Below are 21067 nucleotides of genomic sequence, written 5' to 3'. Positions count from 1 at the left end.
TCATTTCTGAACAGGCTGTAGCCCTGCAAGTTAACAGCCCAGTCATGGCTCTCATCCAGCCACGTTTCAGATATCCCCACCATGTCATAATTATGCTCGAAGAACATTAGTTCTAATTCGTCCATTTTGTTGGCGAGGCTTCTGGCATTAGTATACATGCACTTTATGTTCCTCTCTGTACTTCTATTTCTTAAATTATTAACTGTTCTAACCCCAACCCCCATGCCACCGCCACCCCCAACTTCCTTATTTGTGCCCAGGTCTCTGTCTGCACTATCTTCCCCTCCTATAAAATGAATACCCTCCCCCCCAATTCCTAGTTTAAACACTCCTCCAACCTTCAAGCCATTCTCTCCCCCAGCACAGCTGCACCCTCCCCATTGAGGTGCAGCCCGTCCCTAGCGTAGAGCCTGTAGCCAACTGAGAAGTCGGCCCAGTTCTGCAGGAACCCAAACCCCTCTTTCCTACACCAATTCTTGAGCCACTTATTAACCTCCCTAATCTCCCGTTGCCTCTCTGGCGTGGCACGTGGTACCGGCAGTATTTCGGAAAATACCACGTTGGAGGTCCTTGCTTTCAGCTTGCAGCCTAATTCCCTGAAATCATCTTTAAGGACCTTCCACCTACCTCTAACTTTGTCATTAGTGCCAATGTGCACCATGACCGCTGGGTCCTCACCAGCCCCTCCCAATAATCTGTCCACCCGATCAGCGATGTGTCGGACTCGAGCGCCAGGTAGGCAGCACACCGTTCGACGATCCCTGTCTTTGTGACAGATTGCCCTATCTGTTCCCCTAATAATTGAGTCCCCCACTACCAGCACCTGTCTGGCCTGCCCTGCTCTCCTATTTCCCTCCTTACTGGAGCAGTCACTCCTCCGGCTTTCAGAGGACATGCCTGGCTGCAGCAGTGCTACCCCTGTACTGGCACCCCCCTCATCTGCCAACTTAGCAAACTTATTGGGGTGTTCCAGATCAGGACTAGCCTCCCTGGCACTCTTCCCTCTACCCCGCTTCCTAACTGTCACCCAGCTTGCTACTTCATTGTCCTGCAGCTCCATCCCACCATCACCCACCTCATCTGTCCCATTGAGCGTCTGCTCCGTGAGCAGAAGACTCCTCTCCATATTGTCTATGGATCTCAGTGTTGCCAGCTGCACATTTAGAGTCAGAATCTGGTTTTCCAAATGCACAACGTGCTCACATCTCGCACAGCAGTATGCACCCTCGATCGGCTGCTCAAGGACTGCATACATGTGGCAAGACGTGCACTGGATGGCATTAACAATCGTGGAGCACATTTCCTAATGGGGATTGCACCAGACAGAACAGTTCAATTAAAAAATAAATAAATACAAAGTATTAATAAAAATCAGACAGCAATTCCTCCCCTGGAAACTCCCTGAATCCAAAGTCACTGAATCACAAGTCACACTTACCGCCGTCCACACTTACGCTCAGGACACACTCAGCTCGCTCACACTCGCTCTGCTGAAGATTTATAGAGATTTTTTTTTTTTTTTTTTTTCCTAGTTCCCCTCAACAGCAATCAACCTTGCTGTTCAAATGCACTTCCAAAAAGGACTTGAGCCCCAAACAGCTGCCCCTTATAAACCCTTAACTATGAGCCCCCACCCTAAGTTAACCCTTATGAATATACCTACCCCCAATTCAGCAACTCACACCAATTCACACAGGTATTTGTTAAAGGCTTTCCAAATACCTCTTCACTGAATCACAAGTCACACTTACCGCCGTCCACACTTACGCTCAGGACACACTCAGCTCGCTCACACTCGCTCTGCTGAAGATTTATAGAGATTTTTTTTTTTTTTTTTTTTCCTAGTTCCCCTCAACAGCAATCAACCTTGCTGTTCAAATGCACTTCCAAAAAGGACTTGAGCCCCAAACAGCTGCCCCTTATAAACCCTTAACTATGAGCCCCCACCCTAAGTTAACCCTTATGAATATACCTACCCCCAATTCAGCAACTCACACCAATTCACACAGGTATTTGTTAAAGGCTTTCCAAATACCTCTTCACTGAATCACAAGTCACACTTACCGCCGTCCACACTTACGCTCAGGACACACTCAGCTCGCTCACACTCGCTCTGCTGAAGATTTATAGAGATTTTTTTTTTTTTTTTTTTTCCTAGTTCCCCTCAACAGCAATCAACCTTGCTGTTCAAATGCACTTCCAAAAAGGACTTGAGCCCCAAACAGCTGCCCCTTATAAACCCTTAACTATGAGCCCCCACCCTAAGTTAACCCTTATGAATATACCTACCCCCAATTCAGCAACTCACACCAATTCACACAGGTATTTGTTAAAGGCTTTCCAAATACCTCTTCACTGAATCACAAGTCACACTTACCGCCGTCCACACTTACGCTCAGGACACACTCAGCTCGCTCACACTCGCTCTGCTGAAGATTTATAGAGATTTTTTTTTTTTTTTTTTTTCCTAGTTCCCCTCAACAGCAATCAACCTTGCTGTTCAAATGCACTTCCAAAAAGGACTTGAGCCCCAAACAGCTGCCCCTTATAAACCCTTAACTATGAGCCCCCACCCTAAGTTAACCCTTATGAATATACCTACCCCCAATTCAGCAACTCACACCAATTCACACAGGTATTTGTTAAAGGCTTTCCAAATACCTCTTCACTGAATCACAAGTCACACTTACCGCCGTCCACACTTACGCTCAGGACACACTCAGCTCGCTCACACTCGCTCTGCTGAAGATTTATAGAGATTTTTTTTTTTTTTTTTTTCCTAGTTCCCCTCAACAGCAATCAACCTTGCTGTTCAAATGCACTTCCAAAAAGGACTTGAGCCCCAAACAGCTGCCCCTTATAAACCCTTAACTATGAGCCCCCACCCTAAGTTAACCCTTATGAATATACCTACCCCCAATTCAGCAACTCACACCAATTCACACAGGTATTTGTTAAAGGCTTTCCAAATACCTCTTCACTGAATCACAAGTCACACTTACCGCCGTCCACACTTACGCTCAGGACACACTCAGCTCGCTCACACTCGCTCTGCTGAAGATTTATAGAGATTTTTTTTTTTTTTTTTTTTCCTAGTTCCCCTCAACAGCAATCAACCTTGCTGTTCAAATGCACTTCCAAAAAGGACTTGAGCCCCAAACAGCTGCCCCTTATAAACCCTTAACTATGAGCCCCCACCCTAAGTTAACCCTTATGAATATACCTACCCCCAATTCAGCAACTCACACCAATTCACACAGGTATTTGTTAAAGGCTTTCCAAATACCTCTTCACTGAATCACAAGTCACACTTACCGCCGTCCACACTTACGCTCAGGACACACTCAGCTCGCTCACACTCGCTCTGCTGAAGATTTATAGATTTTTTTTTTTTTTCTAGTTCCCCTCAACAGCAATCAACCTTGCTGTTCAAATGCACTTCCAAAAAGGGAACAGACCGGACATTCAGCGTCTCCCACTCACACACCACCTCCTCACCTCGGCCCCTATCTGCCTTTGTCCCACAAGGTTCAGTCTTAGGGCCCCTGCTCTTCTCCATTTAAACCTTTGGCCTGGGACAGCTCATAGAATCTCATGGCTTTCAGTATCATCTCTATGCTGATGACACACAGATCTACATCTCTGGGCCAGATATCACCACCCTACTAACCAGAATCCCTCAATGTCTGTCCACTATTTCATCCTTCTTCTCCGCTAGATTTCTGAAACTTAACATGGACAAAACAGAATTCATCATCTTTCCTCCATCTCACGTAACCCCCCCCCCCCGCCCCCAACGAATCTATCCATTACAGTAAATGGCTGCCCACTCTCCCCAGTCTCATGAGCTCGCTGCCTCGGGGTAATCCTTGATACTGATCTCTCCTTCAAACCACATATCCAAGCCCTTCCCACTTCCTGCAGACTTCAACTCGAAAATATTTCACAAATCCGTTCATTCCTCAACCAAGAATCCGCAAAAACCCTAGTCCATGCCCTCATCATCTCTCGCCTTGAGTACTGCAACCTCTTGCTCTGTGGCCTCCCCTCTAACACTCTCGCACCCCTCCAATCTATTCTAAACTCTGCTGCCCGACTAATCCACCTGTCCCCCCGCTATTCCCCGGCCTCTCCCCTCTGTCAATCCCTTCACTGGCTCCCCATTGCCCAGAGACTCCAGTACAAAACCCTAACCATGACATACAAAGCCATCCACAACCTGTCTCCTCCATACATCTGTGACCTCGTCTCCCGGTACTTGCTTACACGCAACCTCCGATCCTCACAAGATCTCCTTCTCTACTCCCCTCTTATCTCCTCTTCTCACAATCGTATACTAGATTTCTCTCGCGCATCACCCCTACTCTGGAACCCTCTACCACAACATATCAGACTCTCGCCTACCATCGAAACCTTCAAAAAGAGCCTGAAGGCCCACCTCTTCCGACAAGCCTACAACCTGCAGTAACCACCGATCGACCAAACCGCTGCACGACCAGCTCTGCCCTCACCTACTGTATCCTCACCCATCCCTTGTAGATTGTGAGCCCTCGCGGGCAGGGTCCTCTCTCCTACTGTATCCTCACCCATCCCTTGTAGATTGTGAGCCTTCGCGGGCAGGGTCCTCTCTCATTCTGTACCAGTTATGACTTGTATTGTTTGATTATTGTACTTGTTTTTATTATGTATACCCCTCCTTACATGTAAAGCGCCATGGAATAAATGGTGCTATAACAATAATAATAATTTCAGTTGTTTCACACTTTTTTGTTAAGTATATAATTGCACATGTGTTAAGTTATAGTTTTGATGCCTTCAGTGTGAATGTACAATTTTCATGGTCATGAAAATACAGAAAAATCTTTAAATGAGAAGGTGTCCAAACTTTTGGTCTGTACTGTAGATATATACATATTTCACCACAGGGGGAATGGCACTTGGTTGTGTCTGTGGGGAAATGGCACTGGGGGGGGATGGCACGTGGTTGGGTGTGTGGGGAGGCGTGAATGAAACGTGTGTGTGTGTGTGTGTGTGTGTATGGCACGTGGGGAAATGGCACTGGGGGGGAATGGCATGTGGTTGTGTGTGAGTGAATGGAACGTGGTTGGGTGTGTGTAGACTGGGGGGATGACACGTGTGTGTGTGTGTGTGTGCGCGCGCACGTACACTGGGGGATGACACGTGTGTGTGTGTGTGTGTGCGCGCACGTACACTGGGGGATGACACGTGTGTGTGTGTGTGGAAAAACTGCGGAGACATCATCACGTGTCTCCGCGGCTTTTCTACATTCTACATGCATTTGCATATTTTCCATAAGGGATGGGGGCAGTGTTCTGGATCACTGCATTGAGAAACATGTGATGGTGTCTCCGCGGTGTTGGATGTTTTGATCTCCCCGAGGTCATTCATATATATATATATATATATATAATGTGTGGAGACTGGGGGGATGACACGTGTGTGTGTGTGTGTGTGTGTGTGTAGAGACTGGGGGGATGACACGTGTGTGTGTGGAGACTGGGGGGATGACGTGTGTGTGTGTGTGGAGACTGGGGGGATGACACGTGTGTGTGTGTGTGTGTGTGTGTGTGTGTGGAGACTGGGGGGATGACACGTGTGTGTGTGTGGAGACTGGGGGGGATAATAATAATAATAATAATAATCTTTATTTTTATATAGCGCTAACATATTCCGCAGCGCTTTACAGTTTGCACACATTATCATCACTGTCCCCGATTGGGCTCACAATCTAGAATTCCTATCAGTATGTCTTTGGAATGTGGGAGGAAACCGGAGTGCCCGGAGGAAACCCACGCAAACACGGAGAGAACATACAAACTCTTTGCAGATGTTGTCCTGGGTGGGATTAGAACCCAGGACCCCAGCGCTGCAAGGCTGTAGTGCTAACCACTGCGCCACCGTGCTGCCCACGGATGACGCTGTGTGTGTGGAGACTGGGGGGATGACGCTGTGTGTGTGGAGACTGGGGGGATGACGCTGTGTGTGTGGAGACTGGGGGAGATGACGCTGTGTGTGGTGACTGGGGGGATGACGCTGTGTGTGTGGAGACTGGGGGGGATGACGTTGTGTGTGTGTGGAGACTGGGGGGATGACACTGTGTGTGTGTGTGCAGACTGGGGGGATGACACCGTGTGTGGAGACTGGGGGGATGACGTGTGTGTGTGCTCTGTAAATAAGTCTAAAAAAAAAAAAAAAAATGGCTTGGGTTCCCCCTGTATTTTTGATAACCTGCGAGGCAAAACTGGCAGCTGAGTGTTTTATTTGGCTATTGAGGGACAGTCGACCTGGTGCCATTACGTATATTGAGATGCCAACCTCTGCTTACAGGTAGAGATACTTTAGGAAATTCTAGGGTTTGTTCCCTTGCATTATATCCTGTCAAATATTTTGTGACCCTCATAAGACCTTGATATGTTTTTTTTTTTTTTTGTTTTCCCCTGAGTGGGAATTTAACACAATGAGGAAGACAAGGGGTTAGCGGGGCCTGTGCGCCACCCGAGGGGAGATGAGCGGGGCCCGTGCGAGAGCGACCCATTACGGCTACACTGCTGCCACATCTGCGTGCTGCTGGCGTATGTCCGTTATCTGTAAAGCTTTGCGTCGTCCTCCTGTCCTGGATATTAATATGAATTCTCTCTTTGTAGCTCAGAATGAGACTTTCCCAGACTGGGAGAAGAAGGTGACGGATTTCTTCTGTGAGAAGCTGCAGTCTGATGAGCGCAGCTGGGTGAGACTTCTGCGGTTGTGTAGTCCCTGCCGGCGCTCAGCTCTCGTCCTACCTCGGATACATCCTCGCGTGCTGGCTGTGATCAGTGACCGCGCTCTGTGTGACCATAACTGGTTAGAGCAGGGGTCCCCAACTCCAGTCCTCAAGGCCCACCAACATGTCATGTTTTCAGGATTTCCTTAGTCTTGCCCAGGTAATAATTGCATCACCTGTGCAATGCAAAGGAAATCCTGAAAACATGACCTGTTGGTGGGCTTTGAGGACTGGAGTTAAGGACCCCTGGGTTAGAGGATGGCCGTCCTCTGGAGCACTGACCATTAGCTACAGCGACGTGCTGCCCTGCTGAAGGCGACTCCACAATCCTCCTACATGATTTCATGGCTTTACATTCAGCCCAATCAGGGCCTTATTAATTCTCAGTAATGGGACTACTAGCGATTTCATTTCTGTAACAAACCGCGTCATAACGGAACATTATTATAAAGACTCCTTGTCCGAGGCGTTCTGTTAGCAGAAGAATAGAAATCCTTGTAAGTGTCCTGATCTGTGGACCAGTCTGTGGCCGCCTGCCTGATTCGTGGTAGTCCCCTCGCAGGGCTGCCCGTTTCATCTGCTGTTTCCACGGAGGTACTTTTAAAGAAATCTATCATTTTTTATTTCACTGACCAGAAACCAAACACAATCCGTTCCGGTGTGCGTGTCGCCGGTGCGGGCCCCCACTGGGTGCGTGTGTCGCCGGTGCGGGCCCCCACTGGGTGCGTGTGTCGCCGGTGCGGGCCCCCACTGGGTGCGTGTGTCGCCGGTGCGGGCCCCCACTGGGTGCGTGTGTCGCCGGTGCGGGCCCCCACTGGGTGCGTGTGTCGCCGGTGCGGGCCCCCACTGGGTGCGTGTGTCGCCGGTGCGGGCCCCCACTGTGTGCGTGTGTCGCCGGTGCGGGCCCCCGCAGTGTGCGTGTCGCCGGTGCGGGCCCCCGCAGTGTGCGTGTGTCACCGGTGCGGGCCCCCGCAGTGTGCGTGTGTCGCCGGTGCGGGCCCCCGCAGTGTGCATGCGTGCCTGTGTGTCGCAGGTGTGGGCCCCCCACTGGGTGCGTGTGTCGCCGGTGCGGGCCCCCCACTGGGTGCGTGTGTCGCCGGTGCGGGCCCCCGCTGGGTGCGTGTGTCGCCGGTGCGGGCCCCCGCTGGGTGCGTGTCGCCGGTGCAGGCCCCCGCTGGGTGCGTGTGTCGCCGGTGCGGGCCCCCGCAGTGTGCATGCGTGCCTGTGTGTGTCGCAGGTGCGGGCCCCACACTGGGTGCGTGTGTCGCCGGTGCGGGCCCCCGCTGGGTGCGTGTGTCGCCGGTGCGGGCCCCCACTGGGTGCGTGTCGCCGGTGCGGGCCCCCGCAGTGTGCATGCGTGCCTGTGTGTGTCGCAGGTGCGGGCTGTATCGCGGGGGCTCTCCCTACATCATACACATGGGTGGGGGTCCTTACCTGATGAGTCTCATGTGGATGGCGACAGACTCTTCACCACTATTCTGCCTGCATGGTCATAGCCATGAAAACATTGCTGAAATCCGTGTGCAGTTTTAAAAATCTGGGGGGTGGGAGGGCCAAGCCACAGTCGCCTCTCCACTCCCTAGGGCCTATTATAATAGCTTGTCAGGGGTTGCTGGGGTTTGTGGTTCTCCATTGTGACTCCTGTTTCTGTCTCTTAGGTCCCCAGCCTGAATGCTGTCCCCCTGCATTATGTGCGGCCGGGGGGGCTGCTCCACTTCCGCTGTATGATCCAGGACATGTTTGATCCAGAGTTTTATATGGGCGTCTATGAGACTGTTGATCGTGGAACCAGTGCCAGGGTGAGTGCTAATCGGGGAGGGGACACTGGGAAGAAGCTGATACCGGCGCATGTCTTCCATGTGATTGGCTTAGATTAGGGGTGAGGATATTTATACCGTCCTTCGGGGGCCGTACAAATTGCACACTAGCTCCGCCCACAGTCCGTCCTGGCACAGGGGTCCCGTACATAATCATTCATTGCACTCGCCTCCACGCGCTATCACAGTATGTGAAGAAATCAATGGGCCAGCAGCCTTCATAATCCAGCTGCCCCCCCCACGAATCTGTCTGGGATCCGGATAAAAGGTCATCAGGGGTCTGAGGTTCCCCACCCTGGCTTAGATATTGGGGTACCTGCTGTCACCTTGTCTCATTTTTTTTTTTTCTCCTCAGAGCCTGCACCTTGGGAAGTACAGAGACGTGGTGGACTGTGCAGTAAGTGCCGCAGGTCCTCTTAATCCCTGCCCAATGCTACACATGGCAGCTGGTGGCCCTACTGCACAGCTCTTGGATTTAGTTTTTTTTTTTTGTGTTCTGTATGTAAGCCATAATTGTCTGGGAGTTGTAGTCCTACAGTTAAGGTTCAATAGTACTCCTAAGTGAACGTTACATGGTGGATGAATCGGCAGAGTTGATGGCGGACTCTGGCGCTGTTCTTTTCTCATTCTGCAGTGATTTCCTCACTCTGGACTAGAACAAACCCCCATGTGTGGGTACTACAACTCCCTGCATGAGCTCTCATTTCTAGGCATACTTCTATTACACTCTTGGTGCTACCTCCCTTTGTTGGAGCCTCCTTTTTCCCTCTCCTCCTAGCCCCCTCCCTTTTTTCCCCATCGCCCCTTAGTTCCTCCTTTTTTCCCATCGCCCCTTAGGCCATATTCACACCATCCTTTTTTTCATGCGGAATCGCCGCGATTTTCCCGCTGCGAGTCCGCAGCTGTTTTCCATGCAGGGTACATTACAATGTACCCTATGAAAAACAGGAACTGCTGTGCCCACATTGCGGAAAATCTCGAAAAAAGCCACGCTTAATAGCTGCGGTAAAAAAGAAGTACCATGTCACTTCTTTTTGCGGAACTGCAGCGGTTCTGCACCCATAGACCTCCATTGTGAGGTCAAACCCGCAGTAAAACCCGCAGATGAAAAAAATATCTGCGGGGTTTTCTGCGGTTTGTGGTGCAGAACCGCTGCAGTGTGGCTGCCCCCCGTGCCCTCATCTCCCCCCCCCTTATACTTACCCGGCCTCCCGGTGTCCGTCCGTCCGTCCGTCTTCTCCCTGGGCGCCGACATCTTCCAAAATGGCGGGCGCATGCGCAGATTCGTTCCAAAGTGCATTTTGATCACTGAGATAGATTATATCTCAGTGATCAAAATAAAAAAAATAGTAAATGACCCCCCCCCATAGGTAGGGACAATAAAAAAATAAAGAATTTTTTTTTTTTTTCCACTAAGGTTAGAGTAGGGTTAGGGTATTTTCAGCCATTTTAACCCTAAAAACTTCCTAGAAAACACAGACTCTGCATTAAAAAACGCACTAAAAAACGCATTAAAAAACGCACCAAAAACGCATAAAAAAAAAGGACCTGCGTTTTCTGCCAAGAGCTGCGGTTTTTAGTCCTGAAAAAGGAGGGAAATCAGGAACGTGTGAACATAGCCTTAGTTCCTCCCTTTTTTCCCATCGCCCCTTAGTTCCTCCTTTTTTCCCCATCGCCCCTTAGTTCCTCCTTTTTTTCCCATCGCCCCTTAGTTCCTCCTTTTTTCCCATCGCCCCTTAGTTCCTCCTTTTTTCCCATCGTCCCTTAGTTCCTCCTTTTTTCCCATCGTCCCTTAGTTCCTCCTTTTTCCCCATCGCCCCTTAGTTCCTCCTTTTTTCCCATCGCCCCTTAGTTCCTCCCTTTTTTCCCATCGCCCCTTAGTTCCTCCCTTTTTTCCCATCGCCCCTTAGTTCCTCCCTTTTCCCCATCGCCCCTTAGTTCCTCCTTTTTTCCCATCGCCCCTTAGTTCCTCCCTTTTTTTCCCATCGCCCCTTAGTTCCTCCCTTTTTTTCCCATTGCCCCTTAGTTCCTCCCTTTTTTCCCATCGCCCCTTAGTTCCTCCCTTTTTTCCCATCGCCCCTTAGTTCCTCCCTTTTTTCCCCCTCGTCCCTTAGTTCCTCCTTTTTCCCCATCTCCCCTTAGTTTCTCCCTTTTTCCCCATCGCCCCTTAGTTCCTCCCTTTTTTCCCATCGCCCCTTAGTTCCTCCTTTTTCCCCATCGCCCCTTAGTTCCTCCTTTTTTCCCATCGCCCCTTAGTTCCTCCCTTTTTTCCCATCGCCCCTTAGTTCCTCCCTTTTTTCCCATCGCCCCTTAGTTCCTCCCTTTTTTCCCATCGCCCCTTAGTTCCTCCTTTTTTCCCATCGCCCCTTAGTTCCTCCCTTTTTTCCCATCGCCCCTTAGTTCCTCCCTTTTTTCCCATCGCCCCTTAGTTTCTCCCTTTTTCCCCATCGCCCCTTAGTTCCTCCCTTTTTTCCCATCGCCCCTTAGTTCCTCCTTTTTCCCCATCGCCCCTTAGTTCCTCCTTTTTTCCCATCGCCCCTTAGTTCCTCCCTTTTTTCCCATCGCCCCTTAGTTCCTCCCTTTTTTCCCATCGCCCCTTAGTTCCTCCCTTTTTCCCCATCGCCCCTTAGTTCCTCCTTTTTTCCCATCGCCCCTTAGTTCCTCCCTTTTTTCCCATCGCCCCTTAGTTCCTCCTTTTTTCCCATCGCCCCTTAGTTCCTCCCTTTTTTCCCATCGCCCCTTAATTCCTCCCTTTTTTCCCTAGCTGCTTAGCCCTCCTTTTTCTCACTTCATAACCCACTTCCTTTTTCCCTCACCTCCCCCTTTTTCCCTAGCCGTTGGCCCCTTTTTTTCTCATGCTGCTAGCCCCCTCCCTTTTTCCCTTTCCTCCCCTTTTTCCCTAGCCATTTAGCCCCCCGTTTTCGCTCGCCCTCTTTTGCTTCTTAGCCCCCCTTTTTATCTTACCTCCTAGCCCCCTTTCGCAATATTTCAGGCTCATCAGGACGTTGACTTGCACTCGAGTCGGATGGTGACTCAGGAACGACAAACCTTCTACTGCGTCCCAGTCCCTGGGGAGTCGCTTTGGGTGAAGGAGATATCCTTTGATGTATTGATGCCAATGTGAGGGGGGGAGCTAGGGGTGTATGGCTGTTCTCTTGGCCCCTCTCCCCTAATTAAATGGCTTCCTGCCTGACCTGCTCCCATTTTCTGCCGTATTTGCCCTGTAACAGCATGATGGCTTCCTTGCCTCCATACATTGAGTTGTTATCTCCTGCCCCCTTCCAGCTCAGCCGAGTGCCTCCCACCCTCCCCTGACGGCTTCTCATTCTTCCCTAACAATCCGCAGGGCGCTGTCAGGTGAGCGCGACACATTGTAAAGCGCCATGGAATAAATGGAGCTATAAAAATGTATAATAATTGGGGTAACATAGTAACATAGTTAGTAAGGCCGAAAAAAGACATTTGTCCATCCAGTTCAGCCTATATTCCATCATAATAAATACCCAGATCTACGTCCTTCTACAGAACCTAATAATTGTATGATACAATATTGTTCTGCTCCAGGAAGACATCCAGGCCTCTCTTGAACCCCTCGACTGACTTCGCCATCACCACCTCCTCAGGCAAGCAATTCCAGATTCTCACTGCCCTAACAGTAAAGAATCCTCTTCTATGTTGGTGGAAAAACCTTCTCTCCTCCAGACGCAAAGAATGCCCCCTTGTGCCCGTCACCTTCCTTGGTATAAACAGATCCTCAGCGAGATATTTGTATTTTCCCCTTATATACGTATACATGGTTATTAGATCGCCCCTCAGTCGTCTTTTTTCTAGACTAAATAATCCTAATTTCGCTAATCTATCTGGTCTAACTAGGGATTTGTACAGAGGCAGTATAATGCTCTCATCATGTGTATCCAGACCTCTTTTAATGCACCCCATGATCCTGTTTGCCTTGGCAGCTGCTGCCTGGCACTGGCTGCTCCAGGTAAGTTTATCATTAACTAGGATCCCCAAGTCCTTCTCCCTGTCAGATTTACCCAGTGGTTTCCCGTTCAGTGTGAGACAATCCTGCCGTCTAAGCAGATTCTGCCCGCAGCCGGGTCTTCTGAATGAGGTACTGGGGCCTTTATGCCGTCATCCTGCGGCTGTTCTAGATACTGCAGCGTTAATCAGCGCCAGCGCCATGTCCTGCTAAGATCACAGCGCAACTGATGCTAGAAAGTTCTGTACTCCTTAATAAGAGCACATGTACAGCAGCTCCATCCAGCCACGAGGGGGTCCCTCAACGTCTTACACCACAAACCGCCGGAAGAGAAGCCTCGAAGAGGAAGACGATGGCCTGACCAGACACGGCTGCCGTCAGCAAGCAGGTAACAGGCGCAACTTACGCTGTACCTGCCTCACCTGAAGCATAGTGAGTGCAGCTCTGGAGGGTAATACAGGATGTAACTCGGGATCAGTAATGTAATGTATGTACACAGTGACTGCACCAGCAGAATAGTGAGTGCAGCTCTGGAGTATAATACAGGATGTAACTCAGGATCAGTAATGTAATGTATGTACACAGTGACTGCACCAGCAGAATAGTGAGTGCAGCTCTGGAGTATAATACAGGATGTAACTCAGGATCAGTAATGTAATGTATGTACATAGTGACTGCACCAGCAGAATATTGAATGCAGCTCTGGAGTATAATAGAGGAGGTAACTCAGGATCAGTAATGTAATGTATGCACACAGTGACTGCACCAGCAGAATAGTGAGTGCAGCTCTGGAGTATAATACAGGATGTAACTCAGGATCAGTAATGTAATGTATGTACACAGTGACTGCACCAGCAGAATAGTGAGTGCAGCTCTGGGGTATAATACAGGAGGTAACTAAGGATCAGTAATGTAATGTATGTACACAGTGACTGCACCAGCAGAATAGTGAGTGCAGCTCTGGGGTATAATACAGTATGTAACTCCGGATCAGTAATGTATGCACACAGTGACTGCACCAGCAGAATAGTGAGTGCAGCTCTGGAGTATAATACAGGATGTAACTCAGGATCAGTAATGTAATGTATGTACATAGTGACTGCACCAGCAGAATATTGAGTGCAGCTCTGGAGTATAATAGAGGAGGTAACTCAGGATCAGTAATGTAATGTATGCACACAGTGACTGCACCAGCAGAATAGTGAGTGCAGCTCTGGAGTATAATACAGATAATACAGGAGGTAACTCAGGATCAGTAATGTAATGTATGTACACAGTGACTGCACCAGCAGAATAGTGAGTGCAGCTCTGGGGTATAATACAGGAGGTAACTAAGGATCAGTAATGTAATGTATGTACACAGTGACTGCACCAGCAGAATAGTGAGTGCAGCTCTGGAGGGTAATACAGGATGTAACTCAGGATAGGTAATGTAATGTATGCACACAGTGACTGCACCGGCAGAATAGTGAGTGCAGCTCTGGAGTATAATGCAGGATGTAACTCAGGATCAGTAATGTAATGTATGTACACAGTGACTGCACCAGCAGAATAGTGAGTGCAGCTCTGGAGTATAATACAGGATGTAACTCAGGATCAGTAATGTAATGTATGTACACAGTGACTGCACCAGCAGAATAGTGAGTGCAGCTCTGGAGTATAATACAGGATGTAACTCAGGATCAGTAATGTAATGTATGTACACAGTGACTGCACCAGCAGAATAGTGAGTGCAGCTCTGGAGTATAATACAGGATGTAACTCAGGATCAGTAATGTATGTACACAGTGACTGCACCAGCAGAATAGTGAGTGCAGCTCTGGAGTATAATACAGGATGTAACTCAGGATCAGTAATGTAATGTATGTACACAGTGACTGTACCAGCAGAATAGTGAGTGCAGCTCTGGGGTATAATACAGGAGGTAACTCAGGATCAGTAATGTAATGTATGTACACAGTGACTGCACCAGCAGAATAGTGAGTGCAGCTCTGGGGTATAATACAGTATGTAACTCCGGATCAGTAATGTATGCACACAGTGACTGCACCAGCAGAATAGTGAGTGCAGCTCTGGAGTATAATACAGGATGTAACTCAGGATCAGTAATGTAATGTATGTACATAGTGACTGCACCAGCAGAATATTGAGTGCAGCTCTGGAGTATAATAGAGGAGGTAACTCAGGATCAGTAATGTAATGTATGCACACAGTGACTGCACCAGCAGAATCAGGGCCGGCGTCAGCACCCGGCACAGCGGGCAAATGCCGGGGCCCTGGGGAGAGAGGGGGGCCCACACGCTCTCATAGATACAGCTGGGAGAGCAGAGCAGGAGATAACATGCTCTCTCCGCCCACAAAGTCACTGCTGGCTGCGTTCTCTTAACCCCTATGTGCCAGCTCTGACACAAGCATCTTCTCACTCAGTGAGTGCAGCCAGGCAGGCACATATAGGGGTTAAGAGAAGCAGCCAGCGTGACATTGTTTGTGGGCGGAGAGAGCACGTTCTCTGCTCTGCTCTCCGCCCTGGCTGGCTGCTGTGCTGCTGAAGTTATGAGGCAGATTCAGGAGGAGCATAAACCATAAGAACAAAGAGGACGGCACTAGAGTGAAATACTGGATTTGACAGGCAGGACTGCTGGCGGACAAAATGAAACCAGGTAATCACGAATGCCTATGGATTCTGGTGCTCAGCATAATCAGAGGAAACAAGCAGTCCAAAGCAACCAAAAAGAAACATATGCGGCACTCACCCCAATCTGGCAGTGAAAATCGTGATTTTATTGAAGAAACTGTAAGGACAAGTCCATCAAGACATCAGGTACAACGGAGGGTGCGGTATTGGAGTCAGGACTGACTCCAATACCGCACCCTCCGTTGTACCTGATGTCCTGGTGGACTTGTCCTTACAGTTTCTTCAATAAAATCACGATTTTCACTGCCAGATTGGGGTGAGTGCCGCATGTTTCTTTTTGGTTAGATTCAGGAGGAGCTCCTAGTCCTACCAGTGCCTGAGTGAGTGGCGCTGCTATATACTACGTGGGCTGCTATATACTACGTGGGCTGCGCTGCTATATACTACGTGGGCTGTGCTATATACTACATGGGTTGCTATATGCTACGTGGGCTGCTATATACTACGTGGGCTGTGTTATATACTACATGGCTGTGTTTATATGCGATCATGAATCGGGGTATGTGTTAAAGGGGGGGCCCACTGAGACTCTTTCGCCCGGGGCCCTCAAAAACTTGGAGCCGGCCCTGAGCAGAATAGTGAGTGCAGCTCTGGAGTATAATACAGATAATACAGGAGGTAACTCAGGATCAGTAATGTAATGTATGTACACAGTGACTGCACCAGCAGAATAGTGAGTGCAGCTCTGGGGTATAATACAGGAGGTAACTAAGGATCAGTAATGTATGTACACAGTGACTGCACCAGCAGAATAGTGAGTGCAGCTCTGGAGGATAATACAGGAAGTAAATCAGGATCAGTACTGTAATGTATGTACATAGTGACTGCACCAGCAGAATAGTGAGTGCAGCTCTGGGGTATAATACAGGAGGTAACTCAGGATCAGTAATGTATGTACACAGTGACTGCACCAGCAGAATAGTGAGTGCAGCTCTGGAGTATAATACAGGATGTAACTCAGGATCATTAATGTAATGTATGTACACAGTGACTGCACCAGCAGAATAGTGAGTGCAGCTCTGGAGTATAATACAGGAGGTAACTCAGGATCAGTAATGTATGTACACAGTGACTGCACCAGCAGAATGAGTGCAGCTCTGGAGTATAATACAGGATGTAACTCAGGATCAGTAATGTATGTACACAGTGACTGCACCAGCAGAATAGTGAGTGTAGCTCTGGGGTATAATACAGGAGGTAACTCATGATCAGTAATGTATGTACACAGTGACTGCACCAGCAGAATAGTGAGTGTAGCTCTGGGGTATAATACAGGAGGTAACTCATGATCAGTAATGTATGTACACAGTGACAGCACCAGCAGAATAGTGAGTGCAGCTTTGGAGTATAATACAGGATGTAACTCAGGATCAGTAATGTAATGTATGTACACAGTGACTGCACCAGCAGAATAGTGAGTGCAGCTCTGGAGTATAATACAGGAGGTAACTCAGGATCAGTAATGTATGTACACAGTGACTGCACCAGCAGAATAGTGAGTGCAGCTCTGGGGTATAATACAGGAGGTAACTCAGGATCAGTAATGTATGTACACAGTGACTGCACCAGCAGAATAGTGAGTGCAGCTCTGGGGTATAATACAGGATGTAACTCGGGATCCGTAATGTATGTACACATTGACTGCACCAGCAGAAAAGTGAGTGCAGCTCTGGGGTATAATACAGGATGTAACTCGGGATCAGTAATGTATGTACACAGTGACTGCACCAGCAGAATAGTGAGTGCAGCTCTGGGGTATAATACAGGATGTAACTCAGGATCAGTAATGTATGTACACAGTGACTGCACCAGCAGAATAGTGAGTGCAGCTCTGGAGTATAATACAGGATGTAACTCAGGATCAGTAATGTAATGTATGTACACAGTCACTGCACCAGCAGAACAGTGAGTGCAGCTCTGGAATATAATACAGGATGTAACTCAGGATCAGTAATGTAATGTATGTACACAGTCACTGCACCAGCAGAATAGTGAGTGCAGCTCTGGAATATAATACAGGATGTAACTTAGGATCAGTAATGTAATGTATGTACACAGTCACTGCACCAGCAGAATAGTGAGTGCAGCTCTGGAGTATAATACAGGATGTAACTCAGGATCAGTAATGTAATGTATGTACACAGTGACTACACCAGCAGAATAGTGAGTGCAGCTCTGGAGTAGAATACCTGTTGTAACTCATGATGTAACCCATGTTCTCAGTAACCACAGACTGATTATCTTGAATAATATAAACCTAGAAAATCGCTCCAGACACTCTGATAATCCCTAGATCCAACAAGGATCGTATAGGGAAAGGTCACAGACCAAGAGTCTGGGTATGCGAAATAGAGGTACAAAAGAGATATAAACATGATTTTATTAAAGTATCAAATATACAAAAAATGCGATAGAATGTAACAATACAAAGACAAAACAAGTTACAGAGAGAAGCAGCTAAAAGATAGCATGTAAAAGATGAAGAAAATTTGAGCACCCTACACTGTCTGCAGACCGAAAAATAAATACTAAATAATGCACTGGGGTAATACTCCCAAATGTGCACAAAAAATGAGTACACCACTGTGATAATCCCCTAAGTGTGTCATAAGTGGCAGGGGATATATATCAGAGTCAAGGCAACGTAATTGCAAATGCGGTAAGTGAGCTCAAACTAGTATAACGTTACCTTGAGACATGGTGTCGGTGAATACCGAGGTGCTGCAGACAGAGAGGGGAGGGGAGTATTTTTCAGTCTGCAGACAGTGTAGGGTGCTCAAATTTTCTTCATCTTTTACATGCTATCTTTTAGCTGCTTCTCTCTGTAACTTGTTTTGTCTTTGTATTGTAACATTCTATCGCATTTTTTGTATATTTGATACTTTAATAAAATCATGTTTATATATATATATCTCTTTTGTACCTCTATTTGGCATGCCCAGACCCTTGGTCTGTGACCTTCCCCTATACAATCCTTGTTGGATCTAGGGAGTATCAGAGTGTCTGGAGCGATTTTCTAGGTTTATATGGTTCGGCTTAGAGGTATGCCCCCTGTTGGCCGCGAGGACACTGCTGTTTAGGTATTTTTTTCTGACTATCTTGAATAAGCCTTGTGTGTATAAATGTTCCTTACGACATGGCTGTTGCATACCCTACGTGTTTGTTTTTCTCTGTTTCAGGTGATGCTCAGGATACTTGTAAGAGGTTGGAGACGGAGCGTCGGGTGGAGCCGGGGGCCCCGAGTAGCTCGCAGTCCTTAGACCTGTACTTTCCTCTCGCTGGAGAGAAGGGCCCAGCTTGCTTGGTGAAGGTACTGTGTGTGGCGGCAGTACTGGGCTCTGCTCGGCTTTACTCTCTCGTCTTCTAGTCTGGTCACTGATGCCATGGTGAAATGCTGGGGCCCCGGTTTCTGCGGCAGTGATCTTGCCACTACAGCAGGCCTAGCTTTTTTAGGGGTGATCTTCCTTTCCTCTGCTGACTTCATGTTTGTAGACAGTTTGTCCAGTTCTCCTTCCCATGGAATCGGATATTGTGAAGTTATCCGGCCCGCACCTTCCTGGAGGGAGCGTTCACATGAGACAGCCAGCTACCTCCTCTTATTCTGGGTTTACGGATTTCTTCTTTAGGTTTTCATTTTGTGAGCACAAGAAGTGGTGGCCATTACTGCTCTTCTATCACAGGTTCAGCAGAATCTATGGGTCTATTATGGCGGCTGCTTGCAAACACTGGAGGAGAATCTGCCTTTTGACATATGGTTTTTCACTGTTAGGTGTATGAGAACTGGGAGAACTATAAAGTAAACGATGTGCTGGATGTGTACGGCATCTTGTCCGTGGAGCCGGTGCTGAGCATCCTCAACGAGGACAGGTAAGAGTCCCCTTGCGCTGTCGTCACATCATTCTTCTGTGTCCATGACCCCGACCTTAACCTCAGTGTGTAGTCTCTAGGAGCACACAGCGGGCTGACATTTCCTGCGGTGCGCAGTCTGGTGCGCCGGCCTTCCCTGCGCGGACGTCTGGCGCTCTGACCTCTCCTGCTATTACGGCCACGTTAACCTATTCTCAGTCTGACATGTGTCCTGTTCTGTGTAAAATATGTAGGCAGTAGTGATGAGCGAGTGTGCTCGTTGCTCGGGTTTTCCCCAGCACGCTCGGGTGACCTCCGAGTATTTGACTGCTCAGAGATTTAGTTTTCATCCGCTGCTGAATGATTTACAGCTACTAGCCAGTCTGAGTGCATGTGGGGTTGCCTGGTTGCTAGGGAATCCCTACTTGTAATCAAGCAGGCTAGCAGCTGTAAATCATTCAGCTGCCACGATGAAAACTAAATCTCCGAGCAGTCATAAATACTCGGAGGTCACCCAAGTGTGCTCGGGAAAACCCGAGCAACGAGTACACTTTCTCATCGCTAGTAGGCAAGTGAATGCTCACAGAGAAACACAATTATATTTATATACTGTAGCGCAATTGGGAAGGTCAAGGTTAAAACCCAGCTCTGCAGTGTTTGACTAAAAGCGCTTGCATGGTTTCTCTAAGAAGCCGGGCGTAGATTCATTGTGGGACCAGCCAAGATGTGAGCTGTAGCTGGGAGAGAGGCATGCTGGGGTTTCTCTATGAATGCAGACTGCACTAAGCAGTGTGTGCTAGAGCTGCAGAGTAATGTGTGGAAGCTGTTGTCTGTTCTAGTGTTTTGGATTTTTGTCCCCAACTCATTAGATCTTCCAGGTTTCGGGCTCATTAGATCTTCAGGTTCCTGATTTTCTGTTGGGTTCAGGCCTGGAGACTGGCTTCTCACAGAGCCACTGCTTAGTTGGGTTACGGTGGTGCACTGTCCCCATTGCTGTTCTGCATAGGGTTGAACCCCTCAGTCAGATAATTAGAGTCTGGCTATGGATACAAGTTCAAGGGTGGGAGCACCATCAGCCACCTCCTCTACATGGATGACCTCAAGCTGTATGCGAAAAACGAGCGAGACATCAATTCACGGATCCACCTGACAAGGATCCACAGTGAGGACATCGGGATCTCCTTCGGACTGGAGAAGTGCAGCCGGTTGATAGGCAAGGTAGTCAAGACAGATGCAATGGAATTACCAGCAGATGTACAGACCTAATACAAGAACCTCGGCATCCCACAGGGATACGGGAACCATGATGAGGAGGCAAGGAAAGCGGCAACATCGAAATACCATCACAGGGTAAGACAGGTCCTGAAGAGCCAGCTCAATGGGAAGAATAAAATCCGCGCCATCAATACATATGCCCTGCCAGTTATCAGATACCCGGCTGGCAGAGTGTGCTGGCCAAAAGAAGAGGTGGAAGCTGCAGATGTGAAGACACGAGAGCTCCTCACAATGCATGGAGGTGTCCACCCGAAGTCTAACACACCAAGATTGTACACCAGCAGAAAGGAGGGTGGTCGAGGTTTGATAAGCATCCAAGCCACCATCAGAGATGAAACAAGGAGTTTCCAGGAATACATCAGAAAAATGACACCAAAAGATGCTGGGAGAAAGCCTAAGGCAGCAACATCCACAGATCTGGAAGGAAGAACAGGAACATGACAGCCGCTGCATGTACCATCGGCAGTTAATGGAGGTGGCTGACATGGAGTAAACCTACCAATGGCTGGAGAAAGCTGGACTCCGAAACAGCACAAAGGCACCAGTCATAGCGGCACAAGAGCAAACAGTAAGTACCATATCCACAGAAGCAGGAATCTACCACACAAGACAAGACCCAAGGTGCAGACTATGCAAAGAAACCTCAGAAACCGTCCAACACATAGTGGCAG

The 21067-nt window shown here is 48.5% G+C and overlaps 1 protein-coding gene across 7 annotated transcripts in view; it reads left to right on the top strand.

The window, feature by feature from the left end:
• MCMBP (minichromosome maintenance complex binding protein) overlaps positions 1–21067 on the top strand; it is a 129302-nt gene that overhangs the window by 47368 nt on the left and 60867 nt on the right. For 3 of the 7 annotated variants that reach the window (XM_069752666.1, XM_069752665.1, XM_069752663.1), the window contains exons 2-8: positions 6666–6748; positions 8440–8580; positions 8954–8995; positions 11570–11694; positions 12847–12968; positions 18455–18585; positions 19045–19142. In XM_069752666.1, the coding sequence (XP_069608767.1) occupies positions 6666–6748; positions 8440–8580; positions 8954–8995; positions 11570–11694; positions 12847–12968; positions 18455–18585; positions 19045–19142 (742 nt within the window). Of the gene's footprint in view, positions 1–6665; positions 6749–8439; positions 8581–8953; positions 8996–11569; positions 11695–12844; positions 12969–18454; positions 18586–19044; positions 19143–21067 lie in introns of all 7 variants that reach the window. The other 4 variants (XM_069752669.1, XM_069752667.1, XM_069752668.1 and 1 more) reach the window with 3 other exon arrangements.

The sequence above is a fragment of the Ranitomeya imitator genome, chromosome 2, assembly GCF_032444005.1.
Source record: "Ranitomeya imitator isolate aRanImi1 chromosome 2, aRanImi1.pri, whole genome shotgun sequence".
Classification (NCBI taxonomy): Eukaryota; Metazoa; Chordata; class Amphibia; order Anura; family Dendrobatidae; genus Ranitomeya; species Ranitomeya imitator.
Note: the sequence above shows the minus strand (reverse complement) of the source record. Positions and strands in the feature narration are given on the sequence as shown.